This window comes from Cyanistes caeruleus, chromosome 4 (assembly GCF_971803275.1).
Source record: "Cyanistes caeruleus chromosome 4, bCyaCae1.hap1.1, whole genome shotgun sequence".
Taxonomy (NCBI): domain Eukaryota; kingdom Metazoa; phylum Chordata; class Aves; order Passeriformes; family Paridae; genus Cyanistes; species Cyanistes caeruleus.
In genome coordinates, this window is record NC_141704.1 from 2,648,659 (window position 1) to 2,663,423 (window position 14,765).

A 14,765-nucleotide genomic window follows, 5' to 3' on the forward strand; every position below is an offset into this window, starting at 1 on the left:
CAGGAAACACAGGCCATGACTGTGATGGGTCCCTGCTCCCAGCGCTGGCTGCAGCCTCCCAGTTGCTCAGTCCTGCTTTCAGGAGCAGTTGGAGCTTCAGTGAATTCACACTGCCTGGTACCAACGCTCTGAATTCCTCAAGCACCGAGATCTGCACAGATAAGCGGCTGCAAGCAGGAGATTTCCCCTTTCAGGGCTCGAGTGCTTTAGTTTGTTGTTTAAACTGATAACCAGGCTTCTTTAAATTCATCTTCTGTGAGATGATGGGACCAGACACATCTTGATTCTCCCTGATACAAATGCCAGCCCTGGATCTCGACTCTGCATTATTTGTTGGGCAAGCCAAGCTCTCGCCACTTCCCGGTGCTGAAGAGCAGCAGCAGCACATACATCTCACTCATTACAGCACTTAAATCACCTTTGCAGGACCGTGGTGAGGCTTAATTAATGCTTTTAAGAGGCTCAGGGCTCTCGGGGTGAAGGTGTTGCCTGCATGCAAAGCAGCCTTGTTGTTTCATTTCTGCAGCGCTGTTGGCGCGGGTGGCACTTTGCAGCCCAAATGATGATTTTTTTCTTTTTCCTGTGTAACAAAATAATAATTATAGCAATTGTGATGCAGTGAATTGCTGGTGGTGCCATCAAAGGGAGGCAGCCAGACTTTATCTGACCAGGTGCTGGTGTGCACTCAATAGGAATGAGAAGGCTGATCAGGGAAATGTGGCATCCTTCAGGATAAAATGCAGCACCTTCTCTCAAAGGTGTCTTTCTGCTCACACAAAAACCCCTTTTCACCTAAGATTTCCTCTCTCTGTGACTGGTTCTCACTGTCTCAGCTACAGCAGCACCAGACAATATCAGTGCTGCTGTGTTTCAGGTGTGTAACAGAGCTTTGCTGCTGCAATAAGTTCTTACAGAAGAGCTCTAGCAGCTTATTTGATCAATACTTCCCTTTTGAAAAATCCCTAAATGCTTATTTACCCAACAGTCCATGGCAGTTTCAAAGGCAGAGTCTCCACACTCAGTAATCTCTCTTTTTTTATTTTTTTTTGGGGTGTGAAAAATTTTAAGTGAATTTTTCAAAGCCCTGATCTGAGAGCCACAGAGATTATATTGCTCTGTTTATCCTTCAACGCCTCATCCTTATGATCCTCTGAGCCAGCAAGGGGAAGTTTATGGGACCACAGGAAAGCTCAGCTTCCTTTTACACCTTTTGCAGTCACACTTGCTGCTCTCCAGGTCACATCCATCCTTCTGGCTTGTGGGAATGAACCTCAGTGACCACACAGCTTTGGGGTGTGATTTTCACCCCGCCTGCACAGCTCAGAACCGTGATGCTGGAAATTCTCCCAAGAGGTGGAAATGCAATATGCAAAAGGGAGATTTGGCTGACACGCTGATGTTTGGGATTTGGAATGGGAATATCTCCGTGAATGGAATGTTTTATTATCTCGGTCTGCATTGCTGCTGGAGGTACTGTCCCTTCTCTGGGCCTGCATCAGACTTTTGGGGTCTAACCAAGGCACTGGAAATACCACTTAAATCACAGTTAGATTTTTCTTCATGGGGACATGAACAATTTCCCTCCAATCACAACATCATAGAATTGTTAGGTTGGAAAGGACCTTAAAACTCATTCAGTTTCACCCCCCTGCCATGGACAGGGGACACCTCCTATTACATCAGGTTGTTCAGAGCCCACAACAGCCCAGGGCTGCTTCCACAGCAGTCCCAGAAAAAGTGGGAACTAGAGATGGAGAATAAACAGAAAAATCTTTGTAATTGCCTCACCGTGGCTGTGACAGGGCCAGCAGATGCTGAAAATAGGACTCTGCATCTCCAAGGTGTGACACAAAAAGTAAGGAAAGTAAACTTAGTGCCAGAATTGCTTAAATTTTGTAGTATTGGACTCTAGAAAATTTGTAGGGGCTCACCACCGGATTTAGCTTGTGCACGTCTTTGGGCACTGTAATCACACAGAAAGGCAGGACTTGGAGGATGCTAAATTTACAGCACAAATTTAGAGCACCATTCCTTTTATCCAGAATTACTGATAATCACCCAGCTCTGCTGGGTAAAAGGTCTGAAGACTGAAGGAACCTGTTGCTTTCTGCAAGAAAGGCAGCCCCCTCTTCAGGAAATTGCAAATTTTACGACGTGGAGGAACATGGTGTAGACTGTTGGGAAGCCTTACACTCACAGCAGAGCAGGAACATAAATGCAGGCATAAAAAAGTCTGTACTCCATTAAGATTCTGCAGCACTCTGGAAACTTGACACCAGTCCTTGAACTGATGCTTAAACTACAGACCTAAAAACCAAACGCCTGTACCGGTTCTAGTCAATTTGAGTAACTTTCCCTCTTGTTCTTGCGTTCCTGAATTGTGTCTGAATGAAAACCTCTCAGCATAGTGGGTGCAATTTCCCTGTAATTGGTAAAGTTACTGTAACTGCACTGTCATTTGTATATGGTGACATGTAATTGCACAGTAACCACTGCTGTGGGTGCACAAGTGAAAAGCAGCGTGCAATTAAAATGTATTTCCAAATGCTGGCTCTTTATCCAGCTTCTATTATATCACGGAGCACCCTGGGGAAATGGGGATGGGTATTTTTGGATGTCATTAGACTCCAGACCGACTGCTGAAGAGGGGTTGGTTGGTGATCTCTGCTATCTTTGGTTGCTCCCCATCTCTTTGTCCACAAAAAATGACAAAAATCATTTGCAGATGACAAAGATCTACAACTGGGGAAACCTGCATCCTTTTCCTGATCCCCTGTCAGGAATGCCTGGGATGGGGAGGGCAGTGACTGGCATCAAATTCTGGGAATGATGTGGCAGGAGGGGAAAACCGGAGGGGCCGCGTCCATCGTGCGCTGGGATTTCAGAGCTCGGCACAGCAGCAGGATGAAACGTGATGGTTCTGCTGAAGTTCTGTGGGGAGAAAGGGCAGGTGAACCAAAATCCATTGATTTCACAGGAGGCAGCATGGCCAGGTGCAGAGATACTTGCAGGAGGTCAGAGGGAGAGTCAGTCCAGCTTCAGGAATGTCAAGAACTAATGCTGTGGGCAGGGCAGAGCAGCCTCCAACCAGGAGCTCACCTTGCACTCAAACCATGCTCTAACCATCAGGAGAATGTGCACAGGCAAACAGGAGAAGTACAAGCCATAGGCACCATCCTGCTGCTGTTGGAAGTCTTGTGTTTTTCAGGGAGATGCTTTCCACTATTTCCAACTCCACTGTGTGGGGATTTATGGTTCACCCCTGCTGCAGGTGACCCAGACCCTAAATTTCTTAGCCTGTGTCTCTTCAGATACTGTGAAGTTCCTGCTGAGAGGTTTTTCTGTGTCTTCCATCTCTCTAGATTCTTAAATGTCCTACTGAGTGGATGTGTGCCCACCTTCACCCTCACTCAGCCCTTGCAGCCAGGCAGGGAAGGAGATCTTGCAGTCAGGTGGTGGAAAAGACCTTGGATATCTCCTTGCAAAGACTCAAATGCCTGTAACAGTTGATTTCTTACTGCTGTTGGCTCCCTGGCCCTGCTGGCAGCACAGACATCCATTAATGTGCGTTCCCTCCATCCTCTGCATCAGCCAAGTCTGAGATAGCAGGAGAGAGGAGCCAAGTACCTGCCACCACATGAAGACAGGGCTGTTAGGTATTAGCTGCAAATCAAAGGCAAGACTTGGCCACTGGGACAGCCTTTATCCCTGGTGAGTCTGTGGAATTGTGTTGGAGCCTGCTGAGATATCTGGGAAAAAAAGGCTCCGGTGCTTTGATTGAGGAGGAAGATTCTGCTGGAGTGAAAGCAAGGAGGAGTGAGGGGTGGCTAATCCTTTATCAAGGCTCTTCCCCAAATGTGGATTAGGCTGTGTTTGATTATCAGGGGCTGTCTCAGAGGCAAATAGTGAAAGCAGATGTTTAAGGGACAATTGGAGCACTGTTTGCCCATGTCCCCTGATATTTGGTGCTTCTGCCACTCGTGTGATGCCAGCGTGCTTGCTCCTGCTGGGAACAAGAGATGAGGACAGGGAAGGAGGTGATGTAATCAGATCTCTAACCCTTCTGCTGAATTTGGGGGTTTTGGGGACTCAGAAAATCCCTCCAGGACTGAGCCAGTACCAGCCTTGTAAACCCATCCTCTCCAGGAGGGCTTGGACGTGTTAATTATTTATTTGATAGGTTTAATCCTGGAGGAGGCAAATGCCTGCCAGAATCCAGTAATTCAGGGCCATTCTTTTGCACAGCCTTCCTGTTTCAGTGGTGACTGTGACATTTGGCTGCAGATGAAACCCTGGTTGGTGGCACAGGGAAAGGTGGCAGGAGGAGAGCACTACCAGGTAGAGAAGCAGCTGGTAGGACTGGGGAGGGTATTTGTGCCCTGGGAGCTGCCAGTCTGTCTCAGATGAAGATATTTTGGATGTGCAGAGCACCTTATAAACCTGTGCTCCTCAGTTTCCCTGGGGCAGGGTGGTGGTGAGGAATATTCCCACATTTGCAAGCGGGAATTCGGTGTGGGGTGATGAAATGATTGATTCCAGCCCAGCATTCCAACCACAGGCCCCGTTTCCTTCCAAGTTACCTGCTGGCTGTGACTTTCTGGGTTGGATTTTAACTGCTCAGGATGTGAGAATTGCTGATATTATTCCCACCTCTTTAGACTTTCGCTTTGCCTCTCCCTGCCAACCCAGCCACTGTGGCAGCAGCCTTAGAAGTGAATTCATGCCCTCACCTCCTTCCTTCATTCTGGAAAGTCGTTAACATGAAATTGCCAGGCAGAGAAGCTCCAGAGAGTTTAACGTGGCTACTTTATATTGCTGCTAGGAGTGTCTGGAATTGAAAATAAACCTGTGCTTGCAACTCCTGACCCTTTCATCATAAATCCAAACTTCCTTACGTGTCTCTCTTTGCTGCAGAAGATGACTGTATTTCTGTCTCTACAAAGGCCTGTGTGCAGCTGAGAGCCACAGCTGTGCAGGAGCCGGGTAGTGTTTATTTGTAGGGTTTTGCTTGCTGGCGTTTTTTTGGCAGATGATCCCCAGAGGAAATAACCCAAATACGTTAAATGGAAATAGTTTTCGTGTGGCGTGTGGCTTGCTGGCCTTGCTCCTGCTCCTGGGGGAGGGTTGTCCACATGGCAAACCACAAGGCTGTGATTGCTCCTCTGGCACCCAACCAGCAGCACGTGAGTGGACAAAGAGTTCTAGAATAGTTTGGGTTGAAAGTCACCTAAAGGCCATCAAATTTCACCCTGTGCCATGGGCAGGAACATCTGCCGCTATCTCAAGTTGGTCCTGTCCAACCTGACCTTGGACACTTCTGGGGATCCAGGGGCAGCCACAGCTCCTCTGGGCACCCTGTGCCAGGGCCTCCCCACCCTCATCATAAACAATTTTAAATCTTTAAATCTAGTGTGACTCTACCTTCTTTAAAAAATCTGCCCTCCTATTTCTGTGTAAGTTCATGTTCTTCTGTAAATATTATCAGGGGAAAAAAAAAAAATGAAATAAATAGTCTTGAATTTAATTTTGTGTCTGTGTGGGATTATCAGCCCCATTAAGGGTAAGTCTGAGCTCAGCTGGAGCCCTATCAGGTGGAGGAGGCAATTAGATTAATAAAATCTCAACAGGTTGGAGGCAGGCTGCAAATCAGCCACAGGTGTTTGTGCTAAATGCTGTGATTTCTTGGGCTGTGTCCTCCCAGGCTCCTACTTGGGATGGGAGGGTCTGGATCACGTAGGAAGGCAGCCAGAGGAGTGTATGGATCCTTTCTACACAAAAGTGGAAATGTTGGATGTGGAAAAGTGGAGTGGTTGGATTTGGCTGTGCTCCTCCAAGGAGGATGCCTCTGACTGTGCCAGCTCTGCTGCATTCATCTCCTTTCACCGCATGTCAGAATAATTTTCTCTGGTTTGGGATGGAGCTTTGTACCCTGCACCTTAGGTAGGATGTCTGCTGGTACTATGAAGCTTTTCATCGTCTAGGTGGTGAGGAAAGGTTTCCTGTTCTCCTTGAAAACTTTCCTCCCTTTCCCCTCCTCCTGCCATTCGGGAGTTTCTTGCTCTCAGGCTGAAGTGATTCTTTTCAGCTCGTCAGGTCATTAGAGTGAGCACTTAGGCAGTTTGAAACACAAATCGTGCTCATCTCAGAGCTTAAGTGTTTCTAGTCAAATTTGACCTGACTTGAAGACCTGGATTCTTGGATCTTACATTCACAGGACAGCTCAGGATGGAAGGACATCAAGGGCCATACATTGGGCTGAAAGGATTGTATTTAGGCTGAGGGGATCATCTGGAGTAGTTTCGTGGTCACCTGGCTCTGTTGGAGAGTGCATTTCCAGTTTGGTTGGGCGGTTCCTTCTCTGACACACCTCCTTTACTCTGCTGATTATGGATTTCCATGTACCCGAGCTGGGCTGCAGATTTATCTTGGACTTTTTGCTGATGTTTTGGACTAGCAGCATCCTGCCTGCTGCTGCTCGAGGCTCCTGATCTGCTCCCTAATTGCTCTTTGAGCCGGTTGTTTTAGCTCTGCTAAAAAGGGCAGTCCACAAACACTAATGACTCCTGCAGGCCAAAGCTCAGGCTAGCTGATCCCTCCTAATGGCTCTTTGAATTCCTCCTAGGTTTTATGTATTTATAAACACATTTAGGACACATTATTCTTCTATTCAGCAAAACCATCTGTAATTATTGCCCGTAATTGCTGGGTGAGGATAAAATGAATCAGCTATCAGGCTTTTACTGCTCGTGAACTCAAGCAGGGAGCATCACTTTTTTTTTTAGTCGTGTTTCCAGGAAGATGTGAGTTTAGTGAAAGAAAATTGTCATGGTCCTTTAGTACTGATCTATCAAAACTAGGCAGCCTTTCTGTACTGTTAATTATTGCTTTTCCGGGCCTTAGTGCAGCAAAACATTTTAAGTGGATGCTTAACTTGAAATCTGTAAGTGGCCCCAGAGATGTTAATAAAGTCCAACTGCTCTGGCAGTTGTGTGCTGGGATATTTGTATTTTCATTTGATTTTTTCTGTGGAGATCTGTGACCTGTATTAGCTTCACCTGCCTTGATGATGCCTGAAGGTGGAAAAGCTGCTTGTGCCGTGTTCCTGTTGTGTTTCTGGGACTCCCCGAAGCCCAAAGAAACACCTTTAGGGGATAATTGGACATTACATTCATTTAAATGAAAGGATCCCGGTGGAGCTTCTGTCTGGTGAAAACGCTATTGAGTTCGAATGCAGTGAGTGTTGGAGTTCATGCAGCAGTATCCATGGATAGGGGTTTTTCTCTGGTTGTTTGGAGTTCATGGATATCTCCAACAAAAAGCTGGAATGCCCCGTGTTAGCTGTGGAAGCTTCCTGCCTCTTCAAAAAACTCCAGGGAATTGCAGCATCCCACTAAGAGGGAAAATCAGAGAATGGTTTGGATTGGAAGGCGCCTTAAAGAAAGGAAAGATGGGCGCTAATGTCCTTAGAAACAACTCGATGGGTGAGGAGTCTTTAGGAGGAATGGGTGTTAATGTCTCTGAAATGGGGCTAAATGTCTCTACCAGCCACAATCGGAACAATTTCCTTACAAAACCCGGGAGCTTGAACTACGGTTTGAGCTCCTGAGCTTTAGGGTTGGACAAAAGTGTCTGGACTAAGGCAGAACTGCTGAGATTTGGGGGGAAATTATACCTTTAAGGGGGGATATGTGGTAGGTGGGTGAGTTTAGGATCAAAGAGGCTGCGTCCTCTAAAACCTGGAGAGAGAAATCCCATGGGGGTATGCCCAGGGGACTCTCCCTTTATTCGTATGAAGTTGCAGGACTCCTGTCTCCATTCTGGACACTGGCTTTTCACAGTGTGTTTTTTCACCACACCATCCAGTCCCACCTCCTGCCATGGGAACAGATACCTTCACCTATCCCAGGCTGCCCCAAGCCCTGTCCAGCCTGGCCTTGGACATTTTTCAGGGCTCCAGGGGCAGCCACAGCTTCTCTGGACCGTGTGTGCCAGGGCCTCACCACCCTCACAGCCAAAAATTTCTCCCCAGCTAACACTGCCCTCTGAAGCAATTGCCTCTTCCTGTGTCCATCCCTTGTCCAAAGTTCCTCTCCAGCTCTCTTGGAGCCTCCTGAGGTACTGGAAAGGGTTTTAAATTTGTGGTATTTTCTTCCTACCATGATCCCTTCTGCAGATTTGGCCTGGGCTGACCATCGCTTGCTCAGACAGTGCCCGGACGCTCCTTGGAGGATGATAATTTCCAAGATGTAACATAAACAACCTTACTGAGTTTAGGATTAGGAGAGAAATGGTTATTTATGGTTCATAATTGTGATCCTCACTGCTAGATCTCAGGTCCAGACTGTTTTATTAGCCAGTGCAGATTTAGCTCAGTGGTTCTTACTCTGGATTTTTTTTTTTTTTTTTTTTTTTTTTTTTTTTTTTTTTTCCAGACAGAACTTGGGTATGTTTATGACATTTTCAGCAGATTTTCACTTGATTGGTGAGTCTTGACTGGTAAAACTGACTGGTAAAGCAGTAGGAAAAAGGCTTAATATAATGTATCCTGCTGGGCTGTCATTCAAGAGAACCAACTTTCCAGTTCTCCTTCTGGCTGTAACTCATTGAGCAACTTTGGAGAGTTTTTTTTCTTTTTTCCACCTCTTTCTCCAGTTCTCCCCGATTTTTGTCAGCCTGCATAAATTATAGGCACATTATGCAATGCATGGATACATCCCAAATGGCTAAAAAACTGGTGACTTCAGCTCTTTACCCCTTTTTTCTTTCTTTCTTTGCAGCTGTTAACAATTGATGACAATTTCTGTGGCCTGGATATGAATGCCCCCTTGGGAGTATCATCCATGGTGCGAGGGCTCCCCATTTTCACCGAGGATGGGGACAGGATGACCTCGGTGATCGCTTACGTCTACAAGAACCACTCCCTGGCTTTTGTGGGCACCAAGAGTGGGAAGCTCAAGAAGGTAAGACCCATGTGGTTCTCTAACTCAGATTTTCATATTTTTATGGTGATTTAAGTGTTGCGTCGAGCGTGAGCACAGTCCTTATCCTAAGGTGCTGCTGTTTTGAGGATAAAAAATGGTTTGGTTGGCAAAAAAACCTGTGTTTCACCCTCAAGGGATAGAGATGATCTGAGAAAGGATAAAATCCTTCTTCCAAATGGTTATTCATCAGGAAATTAATGCCTCAGAAGTCAAACCACAGCCCCAGTCGCAGATGGACGTGATGTAATTTGCATCCAGCAGAATTTTCTGTGTTCAGACCATCTCTAATTGAGTCGTTGATCACAGGGTGTCTGTGCATGCTGGAGAAAAACTGATTGGGGTTGAAGTTTGGGAAAGAGGATTGATGCTCTGGAGATCTTTCTTCAGAGCAGTGTGACCAGGCTGTGATTTCACCACGAGCCCAGCACGGGATTAGCGGCTGCCGCGTTGACGTCAGGCTGGGGGTTTGTGCTGAAGGAAATGGGTTTGCATCAAAGGAAAGCTGTGTCCTGAGCTGTAAAGAGCTTTATGTTTATGGCTGATGCCACACAAACAGAATCAAGACTGTGTTTGTGTTCCTCTCTGGGCATTCTCACTGGAAATGTGCCCATCACGTGGCTGGGGTTTGCCTTGTCAAGCACTCGGAGAGGCTGGGGAGGTGGAATCCTCTACCTGTGGCTTTCCCAAGGAAAGAAGAGTTGTGGGAAGTGGGGAATGGATGCTGCCTCCATTTCAGTCCCTCTGTGCTGGTCTGACAGTGCTGGTCTGAATGTTCAGCCCAGGAATGCCGTGAAACTTTGGCTGAGCAAGGAGATGGTGGCATTGCCACGGTAATGGAGATGGGGGAGAAGCTGGGAAGGGAGGTTGGGTAGATCCCTATGGTGTTTTAGGATGTTGATTCCTCTTTAAATCCCTTTTGTGAGTAAACACTTCCAAGTTGGGGCAAACAAAGTGCTCTGAAAAGGTGACCCACTGTGGCTTGTGGGGAGTGAAGTTGTTTGTTCAGAGATGTATAGGGATAGTCTGGAATCTCTGGTTTTATTCCTCTACCTGTTTCTTCACTTGAAAAGCAAATCTGGTCTGTAAATTCAGATGGCATTTCCCCCATACTGCGGGAGGAATGGGATCTTGCTCGCTGGCTAATGTCTCTGGCTTTGTTTGGAACAGAGGAAAGGCTGCTCGTGCTTTTGAAAAAAAAAATACAGTTGTTTTGTTGTGGTTTTATTATTCTTTTTTTATTCAGGCATGTGAAAAAGGAGCCAAATTGTTTTTTAAATGGTCATAATAAAAATAATCTCTTCCCTTGGCTAAATAGGTTTGGCTTCCCTGTCATGTGTGATATCCTAATAAACAGTTCAGTTCTCCAGTCAGTCTCTTGGAGGGAGGGAAATGGGGTAGTTGAGATCTGAATGGTAAGTATCAAAAAGACTTAAACACTTAATGACTGCTCTCCCTGCACTCACAAGCTTTTGGTTGGGGATTTTTTTTTGGCTTCAGGAGAAGAAAACTCAGCCACAGCTCTGTCTTTGCCTTTGCAGGTCGCACTGCAGATTCCAAGATCTGATCCCATTTTAACGGGGGAAAATAGGAGAGAAAGCTTTCTGTGCTTTATGGAGTGTGGTAGGGAGCAGGGACAGCCTTATAGGGTAAAGAATGACGAGAGGAGAGCTGAAGTGGCTGATGTAACTTGAGAAAGGGAATAAAATGAAGCTTTTATCCCTAATGTGCTGAATTTTCTGCTCATGGTAGTTCCCCCATTGGGTGACTTAGAGCAGGGATGGAACTTTGGGCTGAGATTTGCTCAGGTGGATGAATTTTCCCCAAAGAGGCAAAACACAAAACAAAGTGGGGCTCCACTAACCAAAAGTGTGATTGTTTTGGACCAGTTGATCCAGGCTCCTGGAAACTTTCAGGTCCTGTAGGTTCAGCCCAGTCCTCGCTGTGACCTCTGCAATCCGTGACTTTCCTCCTCATTTGTTCTCCTCCAGTGCTCCCGAGGGTGTCTGAACCTAGAACAGCACCCTGTCACCTCCTCTGTGAGGTTTGGTACTCAGGATTTTCCCTTGATGCTCCTTGACCCCTGCCATGGGCCTTTTGATGCTTTGTTTGCCACCTTGGCTCATCCATCAGGTGCTGCATTGGGATTGCAGCTCCAGCATAATTCATGCTAATGATTTTAGCATGAAGTTTGTTTTCTGTTCAAAAAACACTGGTAAACTGGAGAAAGCCTTCTAGGATTAGATGAAACTCTTGGAAAAATCCCAGGATATTTTGTTTTGTGCTGTTGGGTCTTACCAGGCATGTCACACTCTGCTGCTTCTCCTGGTGCAGTGCAGCTCCTCGGTCAAGCTGCAGTGGAATATTTTGGATGTCCTGAAAGAGGAGTTCTGAGATTATCCCCAAGATAGCAGGATTTATTCTGTGCTTGGAAGACTCGCTGCAAGTCATTACAAGATGATTTTGGAGAAACTTTGCTGCTTTTTTTTCCTGCAGTTTCAGTATTTTCCTCTCTGTATGGGTTTTTTTTTTTCCTTATGTATGAAAGTGGCAGACTGTGTATCAGATTTTGATTTATGCGATCCATGAATGCTCTGCAAAATACCCACAGTCATAAAGCAATATCTGCTAGTTGATATACAAATGTCACATGTGTCAAAGGAATTTATCCAGTGGCACACACAACTGAAGGAAAATATTGTGCTTTACGGGAACATATCATTAAAATGAATACTAGCAGAATATCAGGAGTCTGCCCATGTAACCAAGACAACAAAGAGAGACAGAAAAGGAAAAACCAAGATAGAGATAGGGTAGGGAAAGTGTGAGTGAAACCAAATGACACGGTTGGCCCCAGCTATTTCACTGCCCCGGGCAAAATACATTTTGCAACCCTTGCTCATTCACAAAGCTCCATGTGCAGTCCATCAGGAAAGCATGGAATAATGTGCTGGGGAAATATTCCCTCCAATTCTTCTGCCTTGTCCATAGCGTAGCCTGGCCCTGTGGAATGAAGAAATAAATAGGATAAAAATGAGGAGCTTCAGAAAAGGAAAAATTCTCCCTGTCCATATCTAATACATAGAAACCACTGTGGTTGGATTAAAGGTTTAATGGGGATTTCTGGCTTCTTGAGGATGGAGAAGGATGGCCCAGGGAGAAGTTCAGTCTTTCACCCTGCCAGAAACTCCTGGTGTATCTCTGTGTCTCATTTTCTCTCCTGCAAATGGCAGGGAATATTTTCCTTGCACAAAGAGTGCTGGAGAAAATGAAAACATGAAGTGCTGTGAGGTGTGTGACCACCTCAAACAGTTTAATTCAACACATCAGGTGCAATGGAAAACCAGCTCCTGACCACTTGTGGCATTTTTTTAAAGAGAAATATTTAACCTTGCTGTGCTTTGGTGAGAACCCAGTGTCTGATTTCCTCCTGTGCTGGCTGTCCCATGGTGTTCCCATGTGTCTGTACTTTGGTGATGAGTGTTCCCACAGTTTTAGTGTAATCCAGGGATCCTGATGGGCTTCCTTGGCTCTGAACCTCTCTGTACCCTGGGGAATGCTTCAGGCAAACCCATGGCTGAAATGCAGTTGGCAACCCTGGGAGTTTTTAGTGATTTCTTTCAGGAGATGTAAAAAAACCTCACTTGAGTTTAACAAATGTCTGTTTTGTCTCCCTGCAAACAGCACAGGAGCTATTCCTGGGGATGTTCTCCCTGAAAACCACTTTGCTGTAAAATGTGCCAAAATTCCCTGGCTTTTTATTTTTTCCTTTGCTCACTCTCTCATTCCATGCACAGCTCTTCACTCTAGTGGCAGGAGAAAAGCAGGGATGCACCCATGTGCTTGGTTTGGAATTTTTTCCTGGTGCCACTTATACCTGGCATCACTAAGGAGGCGTAGCAGAATTCCATGTTCCCTGTATTCCTCCCCCAGACATTTAATTTATGGGTAATTTCTTCTGTGCAGATAATTTCCAGTCAAAGAAAAGGTTAGAAAAACTTACTTGCAGTTATTCTGTTTGTAGGTGCAGGTGTAAAGGGAGAGTTGAGCTTACAAATGTCAGCCTGGGAGCAGCCCCAGGAATTGCATTTCTCACAAAACATAGCTCTGGTCTATTTTGAAATGTTTATTTATAATGGAGTAGTAGAAATTTTCGTTTATTTGAAACTTCCCTGTAAGAAATTGTTTGGTTTCTTTTTATTCCATACAAATATTTCACTCAAAGCCTTTTCTATGCTGGATTCCTTGCAGAGAGAGAACTTTAGCTTAAAAACCAACACTTTCACTCTGTGGGCTGTATTTCATTTTTCATCAAATCCAATCAGTTTGTGGTCTTTGAAGGGTTTTTAGATGTGGAATGTCGTGTGGGGTGAGGGTTTTCATTTGGATCAGACAACTCTGAAATCTGGCCAGCGCTTCCCACCAGGTATCAACTCTGTTTAGGAGAACATCCTCAGTATTTCCCAGTTCCATGGGTTATCCATGCTCTGGATAACCCTGAACCCTTGGGACTCCGCTTTCCTTGGATCCAGAGACAAAGCACCACAGGGAGAATTTAAAATGTGAGATTTGCAGTTCTCACTCTGGCCCCTCTCACAGTGGTGTTGGGGAAGCGCTCAGGTGTGAATGGAAGTTGTGAATGAAGGGCTTGGATGGGGCTTGGAGCAACCTGGTGGAGTGGAAGGTGTCCCTGCCCATGGAATTGGTGTCCCAGATCCAACCAGGGGGTTGGAATTCACCTCCCACCCCAGGAGCTGGAGCTGAGGTGGCAGCGCTGGCATTGCCACACGTGGCATGTCGGTCTGCTGGTAACTGCAGGCACAGCCACAGACCCCCACTGCTCCTCCAGGCCAGGGGGTTTCTGAATACACACAAAACCAGGAGCCTTGCTCAGTTTTGATACCTCCTGGAGGGAATTCTGCAGCTGACAGCTCTGTGTGAATGCCAGCAGAGAAACTCAGCTCCCTTCTCCTTCCCTCTGCTGCCTTGAAAGTCTTGGGGTTCTTTTGAATTTATTTTTTTTCCCCCAGCTGTTTGGCAGGTGGACTTGACTGCTCAGAAAACGCTCTGGAGAGGTTCTGGCTCCTGCTGGGAAGATGGTTTCTGCAAGAGGGGCTGGTTCACCCTGGTCTCTCCTCACAGCTTCCTGAGCCAGCGGGAGTCCGGGTGCTTCACTGACTTGAGATGGAGCCATGCTGGTTCCTGTCAGAATTTGAAGTTTGCAGTGTCCTACCTTGATGTGCAGCCCCTCTTTGAGAGGTGGTTGCCAGCTTTAGATGCCTGGAAATCAGTTAATTTTTCTGGCTGAGGCACTCAAAGTCGTGGTTTTGGTAGCTGTGGCGAACTTGGCCCTCGGTACTCGTGTGGCTGAGAGGGGTGGTGGGAATCAATGTGGACATTGGGAAGTGGCACAATTTCTCCAGGGTCATTTAATAATCATTGTCTAGTGATCATAAAGTCCTAAAACATCACCTAAAAATGGATTCCATTCCCATGGGTGAAATCAAAGCTGCAGGACATGCAAATAGGGCAGGTGATCACCTTGGGCTCCATTGCCAAGCCATATCCAGATACCACACCCAGTTTTGGGCTACTCAGAACAAAAGCTTTGTTGACAACCAGAACAAGTTCAGGAAAGGGTCAAGAGTCTGGCCAGGAGCTGGAGAACCTGCCCTGAGAGGAGAGGGCGAGAGAAATGAGCTTATTCAGGCTGGAGATGAGGAAATGTGGAGGGTTCAGGTAGCAGCATTCCCACACCAACAGGGAGGTTGTTGAGGAGTTGGAGAC

The 14,765-nt window shown here is 46.3% G+C and overlaps 1 protein-coding gene across 1 annotated transcript in view; it reads left to right on the plus strand.

Moving 5' to 3' along the window:
* The window catches only part of PLXNA4 (plexin A4), a 390,481-nt gene that overhangs the window by 10,313 nt on the left and 365,403 nt on the right, over nt 1-14,765 (plus strand). Inside the window, exon 2 of the mRNA XM_086886383.1 lies at nt 8,778-8,960. Within this exon, the coding sequence (XP_086742509.1) occupies nt 8,778-8,960 (183 nt within the window). The remainder of the gene's footprint in view (nt 1-8,777; nt 8,961-14,765) is intronic.